Raw genomic sequence first — 19056 nt, 5'->3', positions numbered from 1 at the left:
AGTGAGTTTTCCAAGAGGATATTGATTTTATAATCAATATAATATTATAATTTAAAAATATTTAGTTAGTGAAAATAATAAATTAATATTATTTTTTTAGTTTATTAATAACTCTGTGGATAAGTAACTTTATTCTGTAGTCTCACCTATTCAACTTTCGTATTATCTTTGAAATTTAAATATCTGGCATATCATTAAATGTTGTTGCCCTATATAAATTTTTTAGGAAATTAGTATAAATATTTTTATAATAAAAAAGATTAGATAACTAAAAGTAAATAAAAATACAATATTTACAATTAACGTTTCAAATATATTTTTTCTATTTAGAATAAATTAAATTATTTTTGGTAAAATATATAACATTGTACTTTGCAAATCCTTTACCCTTCCTGTTGTATATCTCTATACTTGTTCACATATCCATTCACGTGACGCTATTCTTGAATTTTCGAACTGAACGGACCGTGAACACCGGTATAAATCAACAGAGTTATAATTGAGTCCTTGTTTCTCATAGCTTTAACATTACAACTCTAATTAAACAGGGTAATCTTTTCAAATGTAAATTATGGATAATAAGATGTATTCTACCAGAAATCTGCGCTGTTTCGTTTACTTTGACATAAGAATGTTAATATATTGCCCAACTTGCCTCCAGTAAAATCAGATTGGGAGCTCAGCATAAAGATCTCTTACTGATTTTTGTTTAATAATACGTTTACGTGTTTATGCATAGTAAGGTCTGTTCAAACAATGCAGGTCTAAGAGTTTTAGGTGCTTCTGTCATTAGTGCGTATCGAACCTCACGTACCTTTTAATATGATTTCAAAAGAGTTGAATTTATGTTACTTTTTGCACACCAACCATGTGACTTGTGTAAGGTCGTCTGTTGCAATTATTTTTATTAAATGTCTATTGAAATAAGTTAAAAACTTGTTACTTAATACACTAGGTTATCGCTTACTAATTTTACGCGATGATTAAAGAAATAATTGTTTTTTTTTTAAGTTTGTAGATTGTATATACCATTTCCATAATTGTGCCATTTGATTTTTTGGTTAAATCATTAAATATCAGCGGTCTTTTCTTTATTAATCTTTGTAAGTATCAAAAGCTAAAGATTCTTAAATAACATTAACAGTTTCCAAAAATGAGCATTTTCACTGAATCATTAATTACTATCAGCTAGGATTTCCTGATACTCCTTAATGTTAATAGTCTGTGTATATCGTTTGCTAATTTAAACATACGTAGAGGTACATGTTTTTTTCTTGGTTATTGATTTTAACCAGAAACAAAAATATGTATATTCTTTTAAAATTTATACAGTTACTATGTATGTAAGTAATTTAATAAAATATGTACATGTATGCATTACATTCGGGTCAAAAGTTCTGTTCTCCGTGTAAAAAAAACACAATAAAAAAATCTTTAAAATGTTGAACCGAAGCTGTGAAAATTTCGCGATCTCTTTCTTTCTACTTTTAAAAAACTCAGTAAAGAGCCTTTTCAGACCGAAAATGTAAATCCTCTCCTACTCTCTCGTGCGATAATTTTGGATTGCGATAAAATTAATCTAATTAGAATAAATCAGACCAATAGTTCAAATATAGTGCTTCGCGTGGTAACATTACATTCATAGCTTACTTGCCGGACAAAATATAGTGCTCTATCCTCTAGTTTCGTAGACAAATGAAAGAGACAAGCTATTGTAGAGTTGCCAATAATATAGAAATTAATAAATACAATTCAAAAGGACTACTACTCGGATGGTACGCTAGTAATGTATACTTTTTTACTTTTAATATAATACGGAAATCCGTAACTTGAGAATATTGTGCATTAACTGGTATTGACTTTGTATCATTCAGAGATTGAAAAAAATAACGCAGTGGTAAGTTTAGTTTATAGTAATTAACAAGAAAATATTCAGCCAGAGATAAGAGGCATAACAAAATTGTGAAGCACAGCGTTCGTAATTAAAAAAATTATAGATGCAGAGGATGAACACTGCTCACTGTAATCGATGACTCGCTATCCATGTTGAGGATCATATCGATCTTAATAAAAGTAAGTCCGTCTATTGACCCGAATAGAATGTCTCCGCGAAATTACCGAATTTGTGTATAGCAAAACATAGTTGCAGCGCGCCTGCGCTAACTTGTAAGCGTTTTAATCATGAATGTTAATTGTTATTAGTTAAATACAAATTAAGAAACAATAAAACTGAAGTTTAATTTCACCTCTGACTCACTTAAATAAAACAAACAATGGATATACGCGACAACCGTTTTTTGATGTAAAAAAACATGAGTGCTATTGCTAAAAAAGTATCTAAATGGCTTATATGTTATTTTGAATGACGTAAATAACTTTCACTTTAACACCTGTTATGTCAGTATTTGTAGATAGACTAGATAATGTAATTATTGAGAGTCAAGGCATCAAAAAGTCCATAGCTTAGATCAGTGTTTATCAAACTTTTTTTGGGCCAGTACCACTATATAAAACTTTATATGAAACCCCCTCCACTAATAAGTCCATCATCGTCGTTACAGCCGTAAGACGTCCACTGCTAAAGCCTTTTCCTGAAGCTTCTGCAAGTCTAGTTGAAGCGCAGTATTTTCCGACGGTTAGTACTAAGTCGTCTGTACTTTGTGTAGGTGAATGTCCTACACTGCGCTTGCTGATCTCGGTCCCAAATCCAAAATATTGAATCCCCTGCGTTCCAGACAACTCCATACCTAATAAAAAAGTGTCTCCTATCTCTACTGTCAATCTCATCCCTGAAATGTTTATTAAAAAATATAGTTTGTTTTATTGTCGATTGGTTGCGAAATGTTTTTCATGTATCTTGTCTTAATATCGTCTTCTAAAGACTAAAGCCCGTGTCTTGGTCTAAGTACGACCAGGGCAGTTTCTGTATGACACTCGGATTTGCATGTGCGAATCATGGGCGTGAGAACGGCTGAGATTACAGATTTATATATCTATCTCTCTATTGGACAGTGATCTTTACTTTTTCTGTTTTGTAATTGATAGATGCAGCCGAGAACCAAGATCGGCTTTTTCCATGACCAGGACCTCACTTGAGAAACGGGTTTTATTATATAATTGCTGATTCGTGATCGGCAGCGCCTACAACGTTATTCAAACAAGTGGGCGTAAATAGATCGGTAGGTGCTAAACAGTGCCAAGAAACAGCCGGCGTGTTGGTTTATAATCTTCTCTATCCCAATTGGGACGGTGATTACTGGGTGATGACTCGCCTGCGGGATTGGTCCGGTCTATCTAAAGTTCCTCGCGGACGGGGGAAGGTATGTGGTCATACCGCCTGCAGGACGGAAAACCACAAAAACACAGGAGCACAGGCTCCAGTCACACAGGCAAACATACCCGTCATAGATAGGGAACCATCGGCCGATTTCGGGAGGGTGGAACTTCAGCTCGCCGGGATTGAGAGCGTGGGTGATGAACTGACAGGATCCCCCCCCCCTCCTCCTTAAACTAATATCTACCAATCTCCCCTACAGTGCAACTAAACTAAACTAAACCTAAACTGCAACAGCTCAATTAAGGCGCTGGCTGGAGGGCCAAAATACTGCTGTTGTCCTGATCCAGGACCCGTGGGTCAGCAGGTGACGTATCTAAGGTCTCCTCAACACAAGAGGTAAGTTATATGCATTCACCAATAACGATACTCCGAGAACATGTATCACAACCTCAAACAACTTAAATGCGCAGCCACTCACGGAATTTTGTTAGAAAGGTATGTGTAATAAAATTACAACTACAGTTGCCAACGGGAAGTCTAGGAGTGGTGATAGCGTTGGCATATATGGCTGTCAACGTGGACGGGCTGTGTTCGCTGGTCAGCTACTAAGAACGGTGCGGTCCTGAGCTCATCATCGGAACTGACACCAATGTGCATCGTCTTCTGTGGGGCATGAACACCAGCAACAACAGAGGTAACAAATTAATAGAGCATTTATTCTCCACTAACCTTGGTATAAGGCTCTGAGCCAACATTTGTCACAAGAGAGTCAACTGAGAAAATCGCAGCCCACATAAAGGACTAGCACTAGACTGTCACCAGAACTGGGAAGACTTCGACGAAAGGTAAGACGTCTCTTTACTGAGCTATGAAAACGTGTAAAGATAGCGACTGGAATAAATATAGTATAGACAGATCGAAGTTCAAATTCTTCCTCACGCTACTTTTAAAAGAGGAAACCGACTCCTCCCTAGTCTTCAAGGGCTCTAAAAAGAATGAATGCCAGTCCGCCGATAGATTAGAGGGTCAAGGCATCACTTTCCCTGGACCTCATCCACCTGAGCCTGTTTAAGAAGGAGATTGGAATGTCGACACCATCACCCGCCGTTCACAAATTCACTCCTTTACCTCAAGGAAAGGTTAATGAAATTATTAAAAAGCGGAAAAGACTATGCTTTTCCTGGGAACAGTAACGGCCAGGGCAACAACACCGGGGTGAGGTGCGCTAAGAATCCCCGCAGGGCCCACATATGATGTGAGGACGTTGCGTTCTGACGAGAAGCAGAACCGATTACATTAAGGTATGTCAGAATTGTTCGAACTCCTTAGAGAGGGAAAGGGCACAATAAGTCTTGAGACAAGTGCGACCAACTGGTCCCAGAAAGGGATCGGGTGTTTTGTCCATTCATGAGTCAAGATCGAAAGTGTGTCGAATAGAGTTGGGTACCTGATATTAAGAACAACCAAACAGTTAGTTGTAGCCTCGACCTCGACTTATACCGACGATGTGATGGAAGCAATTTATGCGGACCTAAGTAATACATACCTCTAAAACTCATTACACCCGTATTATGTACCTCAGCACAAGGCTGGGCGTACGTTAAGGAAAGGTGCAAGAGAGGCAATTCAGGTTTTTCTCTGTCACGGGACTGAAATGGTGGCGTTTTCATATAAACACTCCTACATTTGGATGTACCGATACGTCTTGATCGAATCGAAGGCTTTGTCATAGTCAACACACGTCAAGCATAGTGACCGATTATATCCACTCTTCTGTGTTATTTGCTCCAGCGTATGTATGTGGTCTTTGGTGGTAAAGCATTTACAGTAACCGGCTTATTCGTGAGGATGATTGATCGTCCATCTTTCTTCCGTAATTAAATTCTCACCTGACACCTTGTTGTTCTCGATCTGTTTGTGAACTGTGTGAGATTTTCGGTATAACCTCGAGTCAATACAGGTTGATGGTCTTCAGCCAGATTAGTAAAAAATTCGCGTGTCGAAGAGTAAAACTGCCCATAAAACTTTTCAATCTCTCTCCTATTACTCCGGATTTGAACGATACAATCCTACCGTCATCGGTCGTCGGTTTCGTCATCACGCGAGATATTGTTCAAAATATATATTGTTTTTTCATCTTCACGTTGAAATCGATCTCGTTTTTAGTCACACCGTCCGGGCTCACCCAGTTCCACCTCCAGTGCTCGGTTTTTTTGAAAAAGGATTTCATCAAAAAGCGGCTTTCCTTCTCCCTACCCTAATAGCTTTCGTTCAGTTATTACCATTGTCCTCTTCCTCTGTACGGACGTCAGACAATCCTAAGATACCTCAGTGTAGCCTGTTCAACTCCTTCTCCAGTTCCAAAAGCGCCTCATCGGACTGTAACTTCCTTACTTTATAATTTGTCAGGGTTAATCGATGATAATTGCAGCCAGGGGCTGCCTGAGATTCTGTTCTCCTCGCCATGCTTTATTTGCGTGATGATTCATCGGGTACGGTTCGTGGCTGGATTGTTGACGATCGCTGTGGTGTTATGGTACGTCGACGAGGTTTATGCCCACCCTCTTGAAACTGATATCTCAGTCGCCTCGTACGACACCCATGGGAGGGAATGAGGTGAGCCTATTTTAGGCCTGACTAAAACTCTACAGTTAATGAAAGGAAGAATCATTTCAAAGTGATCATTTATTGATAAGGATTGGAAAGAGATGTAGAAGCTTATAAGCTTTTTGCTGATGATAACCAATCACGCTGTATAATGATAAGCTTCTGCAGAATTTGTGTTGTTTTATCGAATCATTTAGGTACTTCCTGCTAAATAATTATAACGCAAGCCCCTTTTTCTAAAGGCGATTTATTGTTGAAAAATATTTTACTATAAAAAGTAATAATAAAATGCATTCTTGCATTTCAAGGTATATATTGTACAAATTAGGTATTTTTATTGAGGTGATTATTTTAATAGGCAATAAAACAAAAAAGTATTAAATCATTTTTTATTAAATACATGTGTAATATTAGGTTACATATTATACAAAATTAGGTACATAGATACAATTACGGATAATAACAGTGCAATTTCAACAAATTATAATTGAACAGTATTTGTATGGTTGACTGCCCGACTGTATTTATATTTCCTCTGGATTAGAAAATTATGAACAAATTAAATTGATTTATTTCTAAATGCTGTTTTAATTTAACCTTAATTTCCCTATTTATATAATGGTTGAATGCAATCTTAGTAGCTATGAATTCAAGTGAGTTATGTACCGATTGATACAAAATAACCGTATGATATTAGCATAGCTGTCTTTATAACGATTATCCGAGTAGCTTAGTTGCATTTACATTGTGTAACGTAAACAAACATCGTAGAATATTAATAATATAATTAATCAATAATATAATTTTTTACTTCTATGAATCAAACAGAGAAAACATAATGGAAATAAACTGTTGTAAAATATATTAAAGCAATGATTAATACATTACTTATTCTCCAATAGTTGCTTTACAATTTCGTCTTTGCTTTTCTTGTGTATAATGTAAAACACATGATTGCCATTTTTACTCACAAAGTCTTTCCATATTTTCTAATCATATTAATTGTAATTAAAATATAATTTTTGAATTTAAAAATTAAAAATCAAATGCGATTATTAGTTTCATGGTTTAAACTATTATTCGAATGTTACGCAGATTAATACTGCATATAAAGAATTAACTTCATTCAGAAAATAAATATACAAATTGATGTCTACACTGCAACAAAGCAAAATTTTAAAGTAACACTAAAGAAATATTTCGATTGATTGGCTTTTTTTATACCAAAAAGTGAAGTTACCATCAGTTAGTTACCTTTATTGTGGGATGATTTTTTAAATTGTGTATTGCATCATTATAAACAATCTACTTTACTGGCAAGCTATCAACAAAATTGCTATTTTACTTTTAAGATATCTAACCTAATCAATAATCAAATTTCAAATATTTGCTAGGTCGATACAATAGCAAATATAAATTTTGTTAAATCTACTCAAACTGCACATATGACAAAACAAAGTATATTTAGCGCAATAATTTTTGCTCATAGTAAACATATTTTGATTTTGTTTAAACATAAAACTAAGCAGATAATGAATAGTAATAATTAATAATCTTACAATTAACATATAAATATCACTGGCAGGTGAAAAAAAAGCAAGTGAATAATTCAACAATATTTTGTACCGATGTACCAATGAATTACAAAGCGGTTTTGTATTTATTTAGAAAATATTGGGTATAAGTGATATGTTTTAACTTCATTATTGTCACAGATTACATTTTACAAAAACATTATATATCAGATGATACAGTAGAATCATAATAAATCACATCGAATTTGTAAAGATGTGTCAATAACACATCATCCAAATAAAAAAATTCACTTCACATATTATGTTGCTAACATATTGCTTTAATTATAATTGCCGTCAATATAAGATTACGATAAACAAGTTCCCCACAATAAAGATTCTCTATGAACCAATAATTGGTGGATGCTATAGAGTATTTATCTATTACAAGAATATATCTAAGACTTAATAAATACTTGCCTAGATAGACACTATATACAAATGACAATTAAATCTAAATACAATAGTATTATAAGATTACTACCAAAAAGTGGCAAAATATAGGTTCACTAACGCATTAAAAATTATGCAAAATTAGTTTTCACAAAACTACCAAAAATATTCTCCAATACACAATGAGTTAATAAAATATATAAGTTATATACTATTCCCAGTATTCTGTATTGGTGTTCAAAAGTGTAACATTAAAGTATTTCGATGTGGTTACATAACACACAGGGAAAACACAGAACAAACTTTGAAATAAGCTCGCTAACTCATACTTTGATCGTATTTTAACCCTTTGCACGCGAGCGGCACACAATCTTACTCTACGTTACTCTACTTTTTATTTAGAATAAAGAGAGAAAGTAAAGTTCAAAGTGACGCACGAAATTGAAACTTTGGAAGATGCGACCTCTTCATACTGGATACTTAGTAAAGGGTTTTACCAAACGTACAATTGTTAATACTTTTTAATAAGTAAAAACTAATGGACTTTTTTCGTTGATGTGAACAATATACAATTCCGGACATTTGGGCACAAAAACAATATGACCTAACTTCATATATTTGTTATTAGTTCGTAAGTGTCCACAAAGTTATAAAATAAAATAAAATGCTGTTGGCTAATTTGCCAGAATATTGATTGAAGAGAATTATTTGTTTGTTTATAAATTATTTAGAATTACATTTCAAATGTTCACTTTTTTGCCTTCAAGTGCATAGAGTTAAATGTGTAAGAGAGTACAATTTCTTTACTATTCGTTCAGTCTATTCGACCAAGCTGTGTATAGGCAAATCTTATTATGTCATCAGTTTTCACAGAAAGTATTGATAACTTTATTTGATTTACATTGTAAAATTACCTAAATTGATGTATAAGTTAACTGAGATTATAATTTAGCCTGTTTTAGATATTATAAAAGAAATATTATTAGCCAGACTTTTCAAAAACAAAAATGTAAAATTTTAATTATTGATATATTGATATGGGGTTAAATTTTGGAAATGAATAGTCTAACTTAAAACTAACGGAACAAAATGAGAAAATTACAATGATTATAATGATCTCAGATAAAACTAAAAAAAAAGGTACAAAACAAAAAGCGTTGTCCTCTATATATCTTAGTCAAAATCAATATATTACATACATTTGTTGTAATTTTTGAAATTGATTTGAAAATACAGTAGCTGATCTAATTTACGTACACAGAAGTAATCCGAATGACTTTAGCGTTTTGACTTACGATAAATCTATTTGTAGTGTTTATGATGAGATGATTAGTGCGGCGGCGTTTGTGCAAGTCTTAAAAACACAGTGAAAAGAGAAGCGCATTCCATTCATCAAAATCAATTCAATAAATGCGCGATCACCTTTTTGTTATTATTGCATTAATAACTGGCTGTAACATCCGATACAGTCCAAAATTTCTTGGTGACAGATGATGTAATTGCGAACTGAAGCCGCCGTTAATATTGCCACATCTAATATCTCCACATTCGGCTAGTTAGATCCGCTAAAATGTCAAAAACGTAACGTGTACCGGTGTTTGAACGGGACGGATTTCGATGCAGTAATATTTAGTAAAGATGTCAACAGGTTCATCTACCGTATCTAGTATTAATTTGCAGTGCCACCAAACATACAGAGTACTGATCAAAGGAGCAAGCAAAAGGTCAACAAGTAAGCCATCCGCGACATAATCACGTTAACGTAGATACCTCGCCTGTGTCACTCTATGAATTACCGTTCTAAAATTTACCTAAGTTCTCAGTCTTCGTATGGTTTACGATCGAGGATTTTCCTCCGATTTTAACCTGAAATCAATAAACCGATATTCAAAATTTACACTCCGCTATAATGTAAAATGGACGCGTGCATCTTAATCAAAAATCCGCGAGTGTCATTTCCTCAACAACTCAAAATATAAATGTAATATATGATGAATTTATATCATAAAAATTATTAAAAGAATCAATCGGACATATAACAAATTAAAGAAATTTAAAATATTGCGTTTTTGACTACACCTATATTATGCCTAAAAATAATCAATTCTTTTGTATTAATAGAAAGTGTATATTGCACTTTACAATCTCAAAAGGTTCATATGTGCCGTTCAATATCGACTTTATAGCTAACCACTTAGTAATCAATTAATACACAAAGTCTTTAAAAATATAAAGCGTTTAGTTTCCATGGTGTCGTAAAGCATGACATAAGCATTGATAAATTTGTTATTACGAAATAGTCGAGGCGTAAGAAGGACATCAAGAATATTATCCTCATTGGACGTAGCTTCGAGACGTCCCGAACGACCCGCTGTCATAAACGTCTCCATGAACATCATCATTGATTACTCGACACACGCGGCTTCTACTTAATTTTATGAAACCATATAGAATATATTTCAAATTACTAGTCTATCATTTCACTAAATGAGATTAAGCTCATTTCAATTAAAATTACATTAATGAACATAGAGAGATGAACTTGTACAATGTTTGTAAATATACATTGCTAATACCTAGTGGTGTAACAACTAATTTGTGCAAATGCACACATTTGATTTCCTTCACTTATTAACATCCAATATATCGATTACAAAGAAAATTGATTAACTATTAATAAAGATTTACACAATTATAACCTTACAGTGTTATTTTAGAACATAATAGGCAGTTAAGGCATGTTCACACTTGTCTTTTTCAATATTGTCTTAATTGAATAATTGTTCTTGAAAAATTATTACGTAATTCCGTTTATTTATTACAATTGCTTTATCCAAATATGTATAAGTTCGTAAGTTTATCATATTTATTATTAGTTTGTATTATAATGTAGTAAATGTAAAATCTCTTGATTTTATCATCAATTTCCAAAAATAAATTTTGTGATTAACCATTCGTTTGCTGCAATGAATTTATTCTACTTCAATCTTAAGATCAGAATACTCAAATAATAGTTATATATATGTGAAACTTGAAATAACCGGCGAATACAAAATCATTTATATTTGAGTCTTATTATTTCTCTTTATATATTATGTGAATTTAACTTCATACATAACAAACAGTGTATAAATTAATGTATTTTGTATTTTTAAAAAAATCACCAATTTTACTGTAAATTTGTTATTTAAAAAAATTAAAAAATATGTTAATTTTCAAAGAATCCGATCATATGAAAAAAAATGTCTGATTATATCATATTTGTGCAAAATTTAAATAATTGAGATATGTTGATTTAGTATATCAGAATGTAAGTTGTGTTAAAGGCTTCATGACATAAATTTTAAAAAGTTCATTATTCTTGTAAACAAAATCAAGAAACTTAATTTAAAAAATAAAATAAAAGTATTATATTTTGTATGTTAATCGAGGTAGACCGAGAAATAATTGCTGCACATTTAATCTCCAGTGGGCTTAATGCTCAAAAGAGTAATAATTTTTAAAATAATAATTGATTTTATAAAGGCTCTCTAGTTGGGGCATGCTATATACTTTTTCTTTCATGTAAACACTGGTTAAATGACTGTACATATGTTTATACAAAATACAGAAAAGTTAACTCAAAAATGAAAATGCTTTGTATGTGTTTAGTTATGTTTTGCCAATAAAAAGGCTTCGAGGCGTGTAGCGAAAGAGTGAATTTAAAAGGATAATAGTTAGTGTTTTACATATGAGTAGATAACAATGCCAGCAAGTAGAAAACCGAAAGTGATGGTGAGTGGCTTGTACAAAGACCTCTTGATTGAGTGCCAACGTTCTGCGTTGCGCGCGCGTCGCTTTATCGCCGAGACGCGCTCGGCCAACTCGCGGGTGCGTCGTCGCCGCAATGTCTCCGTCGTCTCGCTGTCGGACAATAACAAAATCGTTAGCCGCCTCGATAAGGCGCACTCGTCAACCGCAACCCAGTCTACACATGCAGTATACTGCTGATGAGTAAACGTTCAAACATCACCCTCATATACAATATTTATTTATGATAATCCTCTAATTGAACTGACATTACTGTCTCTACACAAAATAACGAGCACAACTCGGCAACAGTTATAAGTGAACTGTTTAAAGACGAAGATGTATGTCCAATGTGTTTTACCAGTGATTATTAACCACTCTGAAACACTGTGTCAAGCACAGCACATGACGACCACCTATAAGCCCGACAGCCAACTTTGTTATCGGATGGCTTTGAATGCAAGCCGCTTATGCACAGCAGTGGACGTCTTACTGAGATGGCTATAAGTACTAATGCAAACTTTTGACATTTATTTATTAAATGAAAGTTAATAATAAACGAATAATAACTTTAAATTTCTTAAGACAAGAGCATATAAATTCACATTTTCCCAGAAGAACACTGAGATTTTAGTTAATATTTTTTTCTCAGTCAAATATGCTGATTATGTTATTGATAGTTTTAAAAACTCGCTGTGATCAAAGGAAAAGGCAGCAAGAAATAAGATTTTCTACCGACCAATCGACATTAATTGTTTAGCAAATGAAAGTAACTACTAATACTAATAATGTTGTTAAACAAAACTAAGAGGATTTAATGGGAAAACATTTTTCATACCTTTCTGGAGAAGGCTCTATTGGTTCGTCATCTTCATCATCAGCAGACGACGCTGGTGTCGGGGAATCCCGAACCGGAGGAGTCGGGGGGCCTTCGTCGGAACTCGAGGTTTCTGTGGTGGCACTGAAGTTCAAGTTACCTGGAAAACATTGCAAGAAAAGTTTTAGATCCCTGCAAGATTTTTTTGTGTCCCATAAACTTCACCCCTTTTGCGATGCGATGCGAAATGAATACACGATATTTGTTATTTGGAGTATTTATTATGCTGTATAATAAACCATTTTGTTCAATTATCGTCTTTACTTTATCAGAAAGCCTCATTATGCTCTCTCCAAAATTGATGAATCTTATTTGAGATTAAACAGTTGCCATAAATGGCTAAGAAAAAATCATGAATGTTTATGAACTTAGTTTGAATGGTGTCTTCTTATTTCTGAAACCTTCATCAATATCAGCTGTGGTTTTACTTCAGAAATAAAAATGCAAGTGCCATCTGCAAATATAGCCAAAACTACGACTATCACACATGATATGTCAATGGTGTAGAGTATGTTCGTTCCAAGGACTGATCCTTGGGTTACGCCGGCCCGTACATGGCGTGGTTAGGCGCATAAAATTTCGCAGAAAGTTTATTATTATACGTAATAAATGATCCGGTATACCGAACTCTAGCTTGTATACAAGTCCATTTTACCAGACTTCATCGAACCCTTTAGCGCTGTCTGGTAAGATGGGGTCCCATGTAAGGCCTTCATCGATTGGCTAGAATGTGTGGGCTGAATGCTTCATTCATTCTTTATTTGTACAATTGTGTTCGGAGCGAAAGTCAAACTAATCTGTCATATGTTGAGTTTTTCAGACTCCATGAATCTTCCACCGTGGGTTAGAATGAATCTTTTGTATATTTTGATAAAAGGCCTTTAAGGGACTAATAAATAGCGATGGGACGCGGGAGTGTTTTAGAGTTTTAGGAACCCTTTGACCTCTGCACGCTTCCACTGTATAGAGAAAATCCGATGGTCATGGTCGCGTTATAGACGACTACCAATGTCTGAACGGCAGTAGGAAGAAGCCTAACCTAAAATCTTTACTTGTCATGCCTTCTGAGCCGTAACCTGATTTGCGGATGACATTCACAAATTCCTCGCACGTGACTTGTTTGACCGACAATACTAACTGCACTTTACATACATTGTGTTTGTTTCTATTGAAGGTCAGTGGTGTTTAGTTTCTTTTTATCATAATTACTCACTCGAGACTAAAAAGCCCGGACAAAACACTGTATTATGTATTAGTGTTGAATATTATGAAAAATTGATAATTCTTATAATTTAGTATTTTCCTTTATCTTGTGATATTAGATTTAATAGTTATTTGTGCAATTTCACCATAGTAGAGGATAATAAAGCAAGAGTTATTATGGAAGTATAAAAGGTTGATTTTTATGATACATCCTATTTAAAAATCAATTGTACCAGATATAACACAGTAAGAAAAAGTCTTAAAATTCGGATTACTGCATAATAAAATTAAGCCTTATTTGTCCTTGCAGACTGTATTGCCAGAATTACTGGCCAGTCGCATACTAGTAGAATAAATAAAATTTTCAGTGATCACTTTATTTGTGTGATTAGAAACCTTTTTCCACACAAAATAGCTATAGTTTTTATATTGATATCTTAAAACTTTAACGCTTGTAATAACTAATTTAACAAATTTACCAAGCGAAGCACTGGTTGGAATTGCCGGCAATGGACGTGCTGGAGCTCTGGTGAGACTTTCCGCGCGCGGCGGTGGCGGAGGTGGGGCTTCTTCTTCAATATCATCAGCCACCGCTGAATAAACACTTTCTTCCATCTTCTTCTCTTCTTTCTGCAACAACGATTTTATGTAAGTGAAATAAATAAATACGAGCCGATGACACACAAGTTAATGTTTAATTAACGGTGAAACAAACGCACAAGAGTTCACTTTTTTCAGATATACATGGGTGGAAATCTCTTACATTTTACATATGTTATTATACAAATTTTATAGTAATTTTCCTTTTGCCGAGAAGTCAGCTTAGAATGAATTTTATAAAATCCCACTCGCAATGAAGTTAAGGAGGCGTTTATTATGTTTGCGAAGCGTTCGAGATCAGCAAGTCTTTAAAATAAGTTCAACTTAATACACAATTTTTTTATTGTTATTAAAGATATAGATCTGATATGCGATTGTATATTTACCATCATGTTGAAGTATCGGAAAAATTCTGTTACGTGAATAGACGAGCGAGACGGATAACAGTACTAACTCGTGTAAAAGAGACAACAAAATAACGCGCATGTTTGAAAGCTGGTGGAGACTCCGATTACAGTCCCTTTTGTTAATTTATCTATTAGTGAGTCATTAAAGTTGCCTCCGTAATGTAATACTAAACTAAATAACTTTAGATAAAGAAACACGTTCGTATATCCGATCTTTAATTATGAATTCTAAATTTGACCTATGCACACTTCTACTGTTGTTATTTGGTGAAAACGCACTATCGCAATTAAAAAGGGTTCGCTTTCAAAATTTCATAGCGCATTATTAAAGATAAACTGTAATAATTGAACACGTTTGTTATCGTATCTACCCTAAGTAAGTAGATAATATGTAGAAGTTTTATCCATTTATGTAGACTTGACATGTACCAAACTAGTTGCAACACCTACTGTGGCCGATATTTGTAGGTAATAAATGGTACCTTGGATGAGGAGTTTTATTCTCGCTTCGTAAGACCAAAATCCCAAATTATCCAGCATGCAATGAACATAGTAGCCGTATAGTAAGTACAAAACCCCTCCCCGAAACTCCCTTCCGACCAAGAACAAGCTTCCAAACCCTACTTACTTATGTTACCCAAGTTCAAATTGCATTCATAAAGCATTCGCCTTGCCTTTTTATTATAATTTAATCAATCGCAGTTACGATCCCAATTTTGAATTGGCATTAACAAATATTATTCACTTTCGCAGTGTTGCCAATTGAAGTATAGAATGCATAACACTAGAGTATACTTAATATAAACAAAAAAAATTAAATTCTCAGTAAATAAACAAAACAACTGAATGATATATGAGATTTCCATCAAAGTACTCATTATAAAAATTCTAGAACCATAAGCTTGGAGATTTGTAATTAAGAATTGATAATTGATTGTAAGAATTGATAATTTTATTATTATGCTTTAAATATTTAAGCAAAAGCACTAATAGTTCCTACATTTAACTACGACAAATAAAATAGTTTATAAGATCATCACTTGAAAAATATTAACACCTCAACCAAAAAAAAAAACATTTTTTCGCTTACATTTATTTTCTTTGTTACTATTGATATACAAATTTTAGAGTTAAATATCGCCCAGCATTTAAGTATTAAACCCATAAAGAGAAATTTAACCTTAAAATACTATGACACTAAAGTTCATCAAATCATATATATTAGATATTTTTCAAATATCACTTTTTCCAAAAGAAGTAGTGGAATTTTAAATATTATATTTATAATACTACACATTTTGTTTTTTAGCTGATAGATCCAATGCATAAGTCTCCCTGGAAGATATCTATGGGAAAAATTTACCAGCAATTATGCAAATTGTTTATTGTTAAAAAAAATTAATAACCAAAATAGCTTGCGAATTTTCTACAACACAAGCTGACACAATATTTTAAATTATAAGCGGTATAACAACAAAAACTTGTCTAAGAATTTGCATTGAAAAATTGTGACTTTTATAATTTTGAATAGGCAAACAAGTAATACTGTTTAAGTCATGAAAAATACTTAATGTATATACAGAAGAAAAGGACACTTACCCAATCAGGATTGAATCTTTTAGCGCCTTCTATGATCGCCTGGTATGAAAATCGTAATTGGTCTGGTGTCTGGATGAGGCCCATTCGATCCTTTCGCATTTCCAAAAGAATCTGTTGTATGTTCACACTGTCTAGTCCCTCCTTTTCTATCTAATAAAAAATAAAATGTTGGGTCTTTACAATTTTGTTATGGCTTGAATTCCAAAAAAAAAATTATTTCTTACGCTTTTAAGTTTCAATCTGTTGTTATAAGTATACATAAGTATATCAACAAAAAAGGGATTATAAAAAATGCATGCAAATAATCATTATAATCACAATGATTAATTTATTTTGCCTTTATAAGATGGGAACAAATGTTAACAGGTATACAAGTGTGAAGTCAGTATATTGTCAGAAATAAAAAAAACGAAACTTTAAAACGTCGAATACTTTATCAATGACACAAATACTTTGATAAAATAGATCACAGGACTTACAATGACAAGACATGAATCAACCAAGCAAAAAGTTCCAGAGCGACCAATTCCCGCACTGCAATGAACAACTGCAGGTCCAACATTAGATTCGAGTGCTCCTGATAAGCGCACTTTCTGCAGAAAGTTTAGAAATGCTATTGGTGAACTCGGCACTCCAAAGTCTGGCCAAGTAGTATAATGAAATTGGATCACTTCACGGTCTTCAGAACTCTCCATATCGAAGATTCTATAGAAGATGATAATTAAACACTCATTAAAATTATATATAAAAACTTTGTTTGAAGCCTAAAAAAATTTATGAGGTAGAAATAAATAAAACTTTCTAAATGTCACAGATAATTTTTTTTTTCAAATATTTTTATGAGAACAAAACCTTTGATCATATATATAGAGCTGACATACAAAACTATATTAATGCTTCTAGTAATAAAAGACTAAATAATTGCTTGCAATATTGTTCTACACATTTCTTTCAGTGTATCTCAAAAATTCCTTTTAAATAAGAAAACTTTAAACCTCTAAATGCTTGGGCACATACTTGAGTAAAAACTCTAGAAGCAGTTGTATTGCTAATTGTTAATCTGTCATATGCAAGACTTAACTGTTTTTATGTGTGTATATAATTCATAATGAAACATAATAAAACAAACAAAAATATTTTGTTTTTATAGTGCCAACAATTAAAATTGTCACAAGTGAATTTTATCAAGGAATTTAATATTAAACACTAATAAAGAAATTAATAACATGGCATTAGATTAGCATAACAAAATATCTTTATAACAAACCTGAAAACTCTTGTGGAATAATAACTACAATCTTCCTCACTAATTTGTTCTACAATTAGTTTCACATCACTCAGGACCATCTTGTGCTGATCACCAACACCATGGGGCCAGTACCAATGGCACTTAATCTCATTTTTCTCTATAATCTTATTCAACATGAGTATTGCTCGACTATTCTGCTCCCAGACCATCAGCCAAAAATGGCCAACAGTGGAGCCAAGTGGCCCTTGTGTTAAGATGTATTTTCGATTTGCTCTATCCATCTAAACAGAACATTTTGTTATGAATAACCAATAGCCCTTAAGGATGACAAAAATAAGACTATGTAGATAATTTTGTCATTTTCAAATTTATATCATGGGCAGTGTATAGCTGTAGTTTAAACAAAAAACTTACCTTAACAAAATTAGCATTGATATAATCCTTCTCAAATCGCTTTAAAATTACTCTGCTATGATCATATGGATTTACATCCCGGTATCGGTTAAGCCGTTTATTTTGGGGCTTTTTTGCCTCCATGCATGTGTATGGATAAGATTGACATTCCCGACCAATTTTCTAAAATAAATACACAATTTTCAAGTCACATTAATATTCAAAATATAATTATAAAGAATAGATCATTATTATATAATAATATATAAAAATACAAATAATTTAATAATAAATAAAACTTTTACAAAGTTCTACCTTTTTTTTTGTTCCCCTAATTGTGCTGGTTAGGGTATGTATGACAGTTATGTTTAAAAGTTATTACATATAAGCGAATTCTGTAATTGTTTACAACACACATCAGTAAATATACAAGCAATTATTTCAGAATTTTTTATAGTCGAATCCTTCCAAATTATATAAAATAATACGAAATGTGGAAAACAGGGGAAGACAATGCGTGGGTGAATCGATTATTACTGATAATATGATGAAAACACGGGTCCACGTAAGGTCCATTTTTGACTCCTGGAGTTCTGTTATGCGTGGCAAATCTAATATGTATTATCGCGTCACATCTATGAAGAACTTACCTGATAGACGATTGGCCAGGCACTCTTGTTTGCAATATCCATGTACTCTGCCTCCACATTATTTAAATTCATCTTTCCGTCGTTCATATTGGACTTATATCATTTCAACTTTACAAACAATATCCTCTTTTGCTGTAGCCGGATGCCGCAAGTCTTGCGGGTTGCGTATTAATATTTGTTGTTAATAAGTAAATTTTAAAAACTAACTATGTTGATAATGAAAATTAGCTTCCTCAATGGCCAGTACGCGTTGTTTCAGGTGTAAAAATGGTCAAAAAGAAAAATTGAAAGAATAGCCTCCGCGTCAGGCTGCCATAACAGGCAGCCGCAACTTCATACTATAAAAATTTAAACAGATTCTTTAATGACGGTCAAAATGGCGGCTAGAGTGAATACACAGACTATATATAGAAACATAATTTTCATAATTTTTACAAA

At 33.1% G+C, this 19056-nt stretch overlaps 1 protein-coding gene across 2 annotated transcripts; it reads right to left on the bottom strand.

Annotated features, from left to right (window-relative positions):
* Positions 1-9015: 9015 nt before the first annotated feature.
* Positions 9016-18931, bottom strand: LOC137932952 (tyrosine-protein phosphatase non-receptor type 61F-like). Of its 2 annotated transcripts, XM_068776655.1 has the most exons (9): positions 18619-18931; positions 17990-18151; positions 17594-17856; positions 16806-17031; positions 16327-16476; positions 14200-14350; positions 12479-12617; positions 11647-11754; positions 9016-9717 (listed from the first exon to the last, which is right to left on the bottom strand). In XM_068776655.1, exons 1-9 carry the CDS (start codon positions 18703-18705, stop codon positions 9687-9689), a joined length of 1317 nt encoding a protein of 438 aa, XP_068632756.1. In that variant the 5' UTR covers positions 18706-18931; the 3' UTR covers positions 9016-9686. The 2 variants fall into 2 exon arrangements, with proteins under 2 accessions (XP_068632756.1, XP_068632748.1); XM_068776647.1 differs by lacking the exon at positions 9016-9717 and having other exon boundaries at positions 10925-11754.
* Positions 18932-19056: the final 125 nt, after the last annotated feature.

The sequence above is a fragment of the Battus philenor genome, unplaced genomic scaffold (assembly GCF_028537555.1).
Source record: "Battus philenor isolate CCGP_79_NKW_IND1 unplaced genomic scaffold, ilBatPhil1.0.hap1 SCAF_1, whole genome shotgun sequence".
Lineage (NCBI taxonomy): Eukaryota > Metazoa > Arthropoda > Insecta > Lepidoptera > Papilionidae > Battus > Battus philenor.
Note: the sequence above shows the minus strand (reverse complement) of the source record. Positions and strands in the feature narration are given on the sequence as shown.

What these genes read in the sequence shown, in the direction of transcription:
- LOC137932952 (XM_068776647.1), bottom strand. Translation starts at nt 18,705, where the DNA reads ATGAACGACGGAAAGATGAATTTAAATAATGTGGAGGCAGAGTACATG. An exon ending in TATTCCACAAGAGTTTTCAG is followed by an intron (nt 17,032 to 17,593) that starts GTTTGTTATAAA and finishes CATCTTCTATAG; the next exon opens with AATCTTCGATATGGAGAGTT. An exon ending in ATAGAGCCTTCTCCAGAAAG is followed by an intron (nt 11,755 to 12,478) that starts GTATGAAAAATG and finishes ATTGTCCGACAG; the next exon opens with CGAGACGACGGAGACATTGC.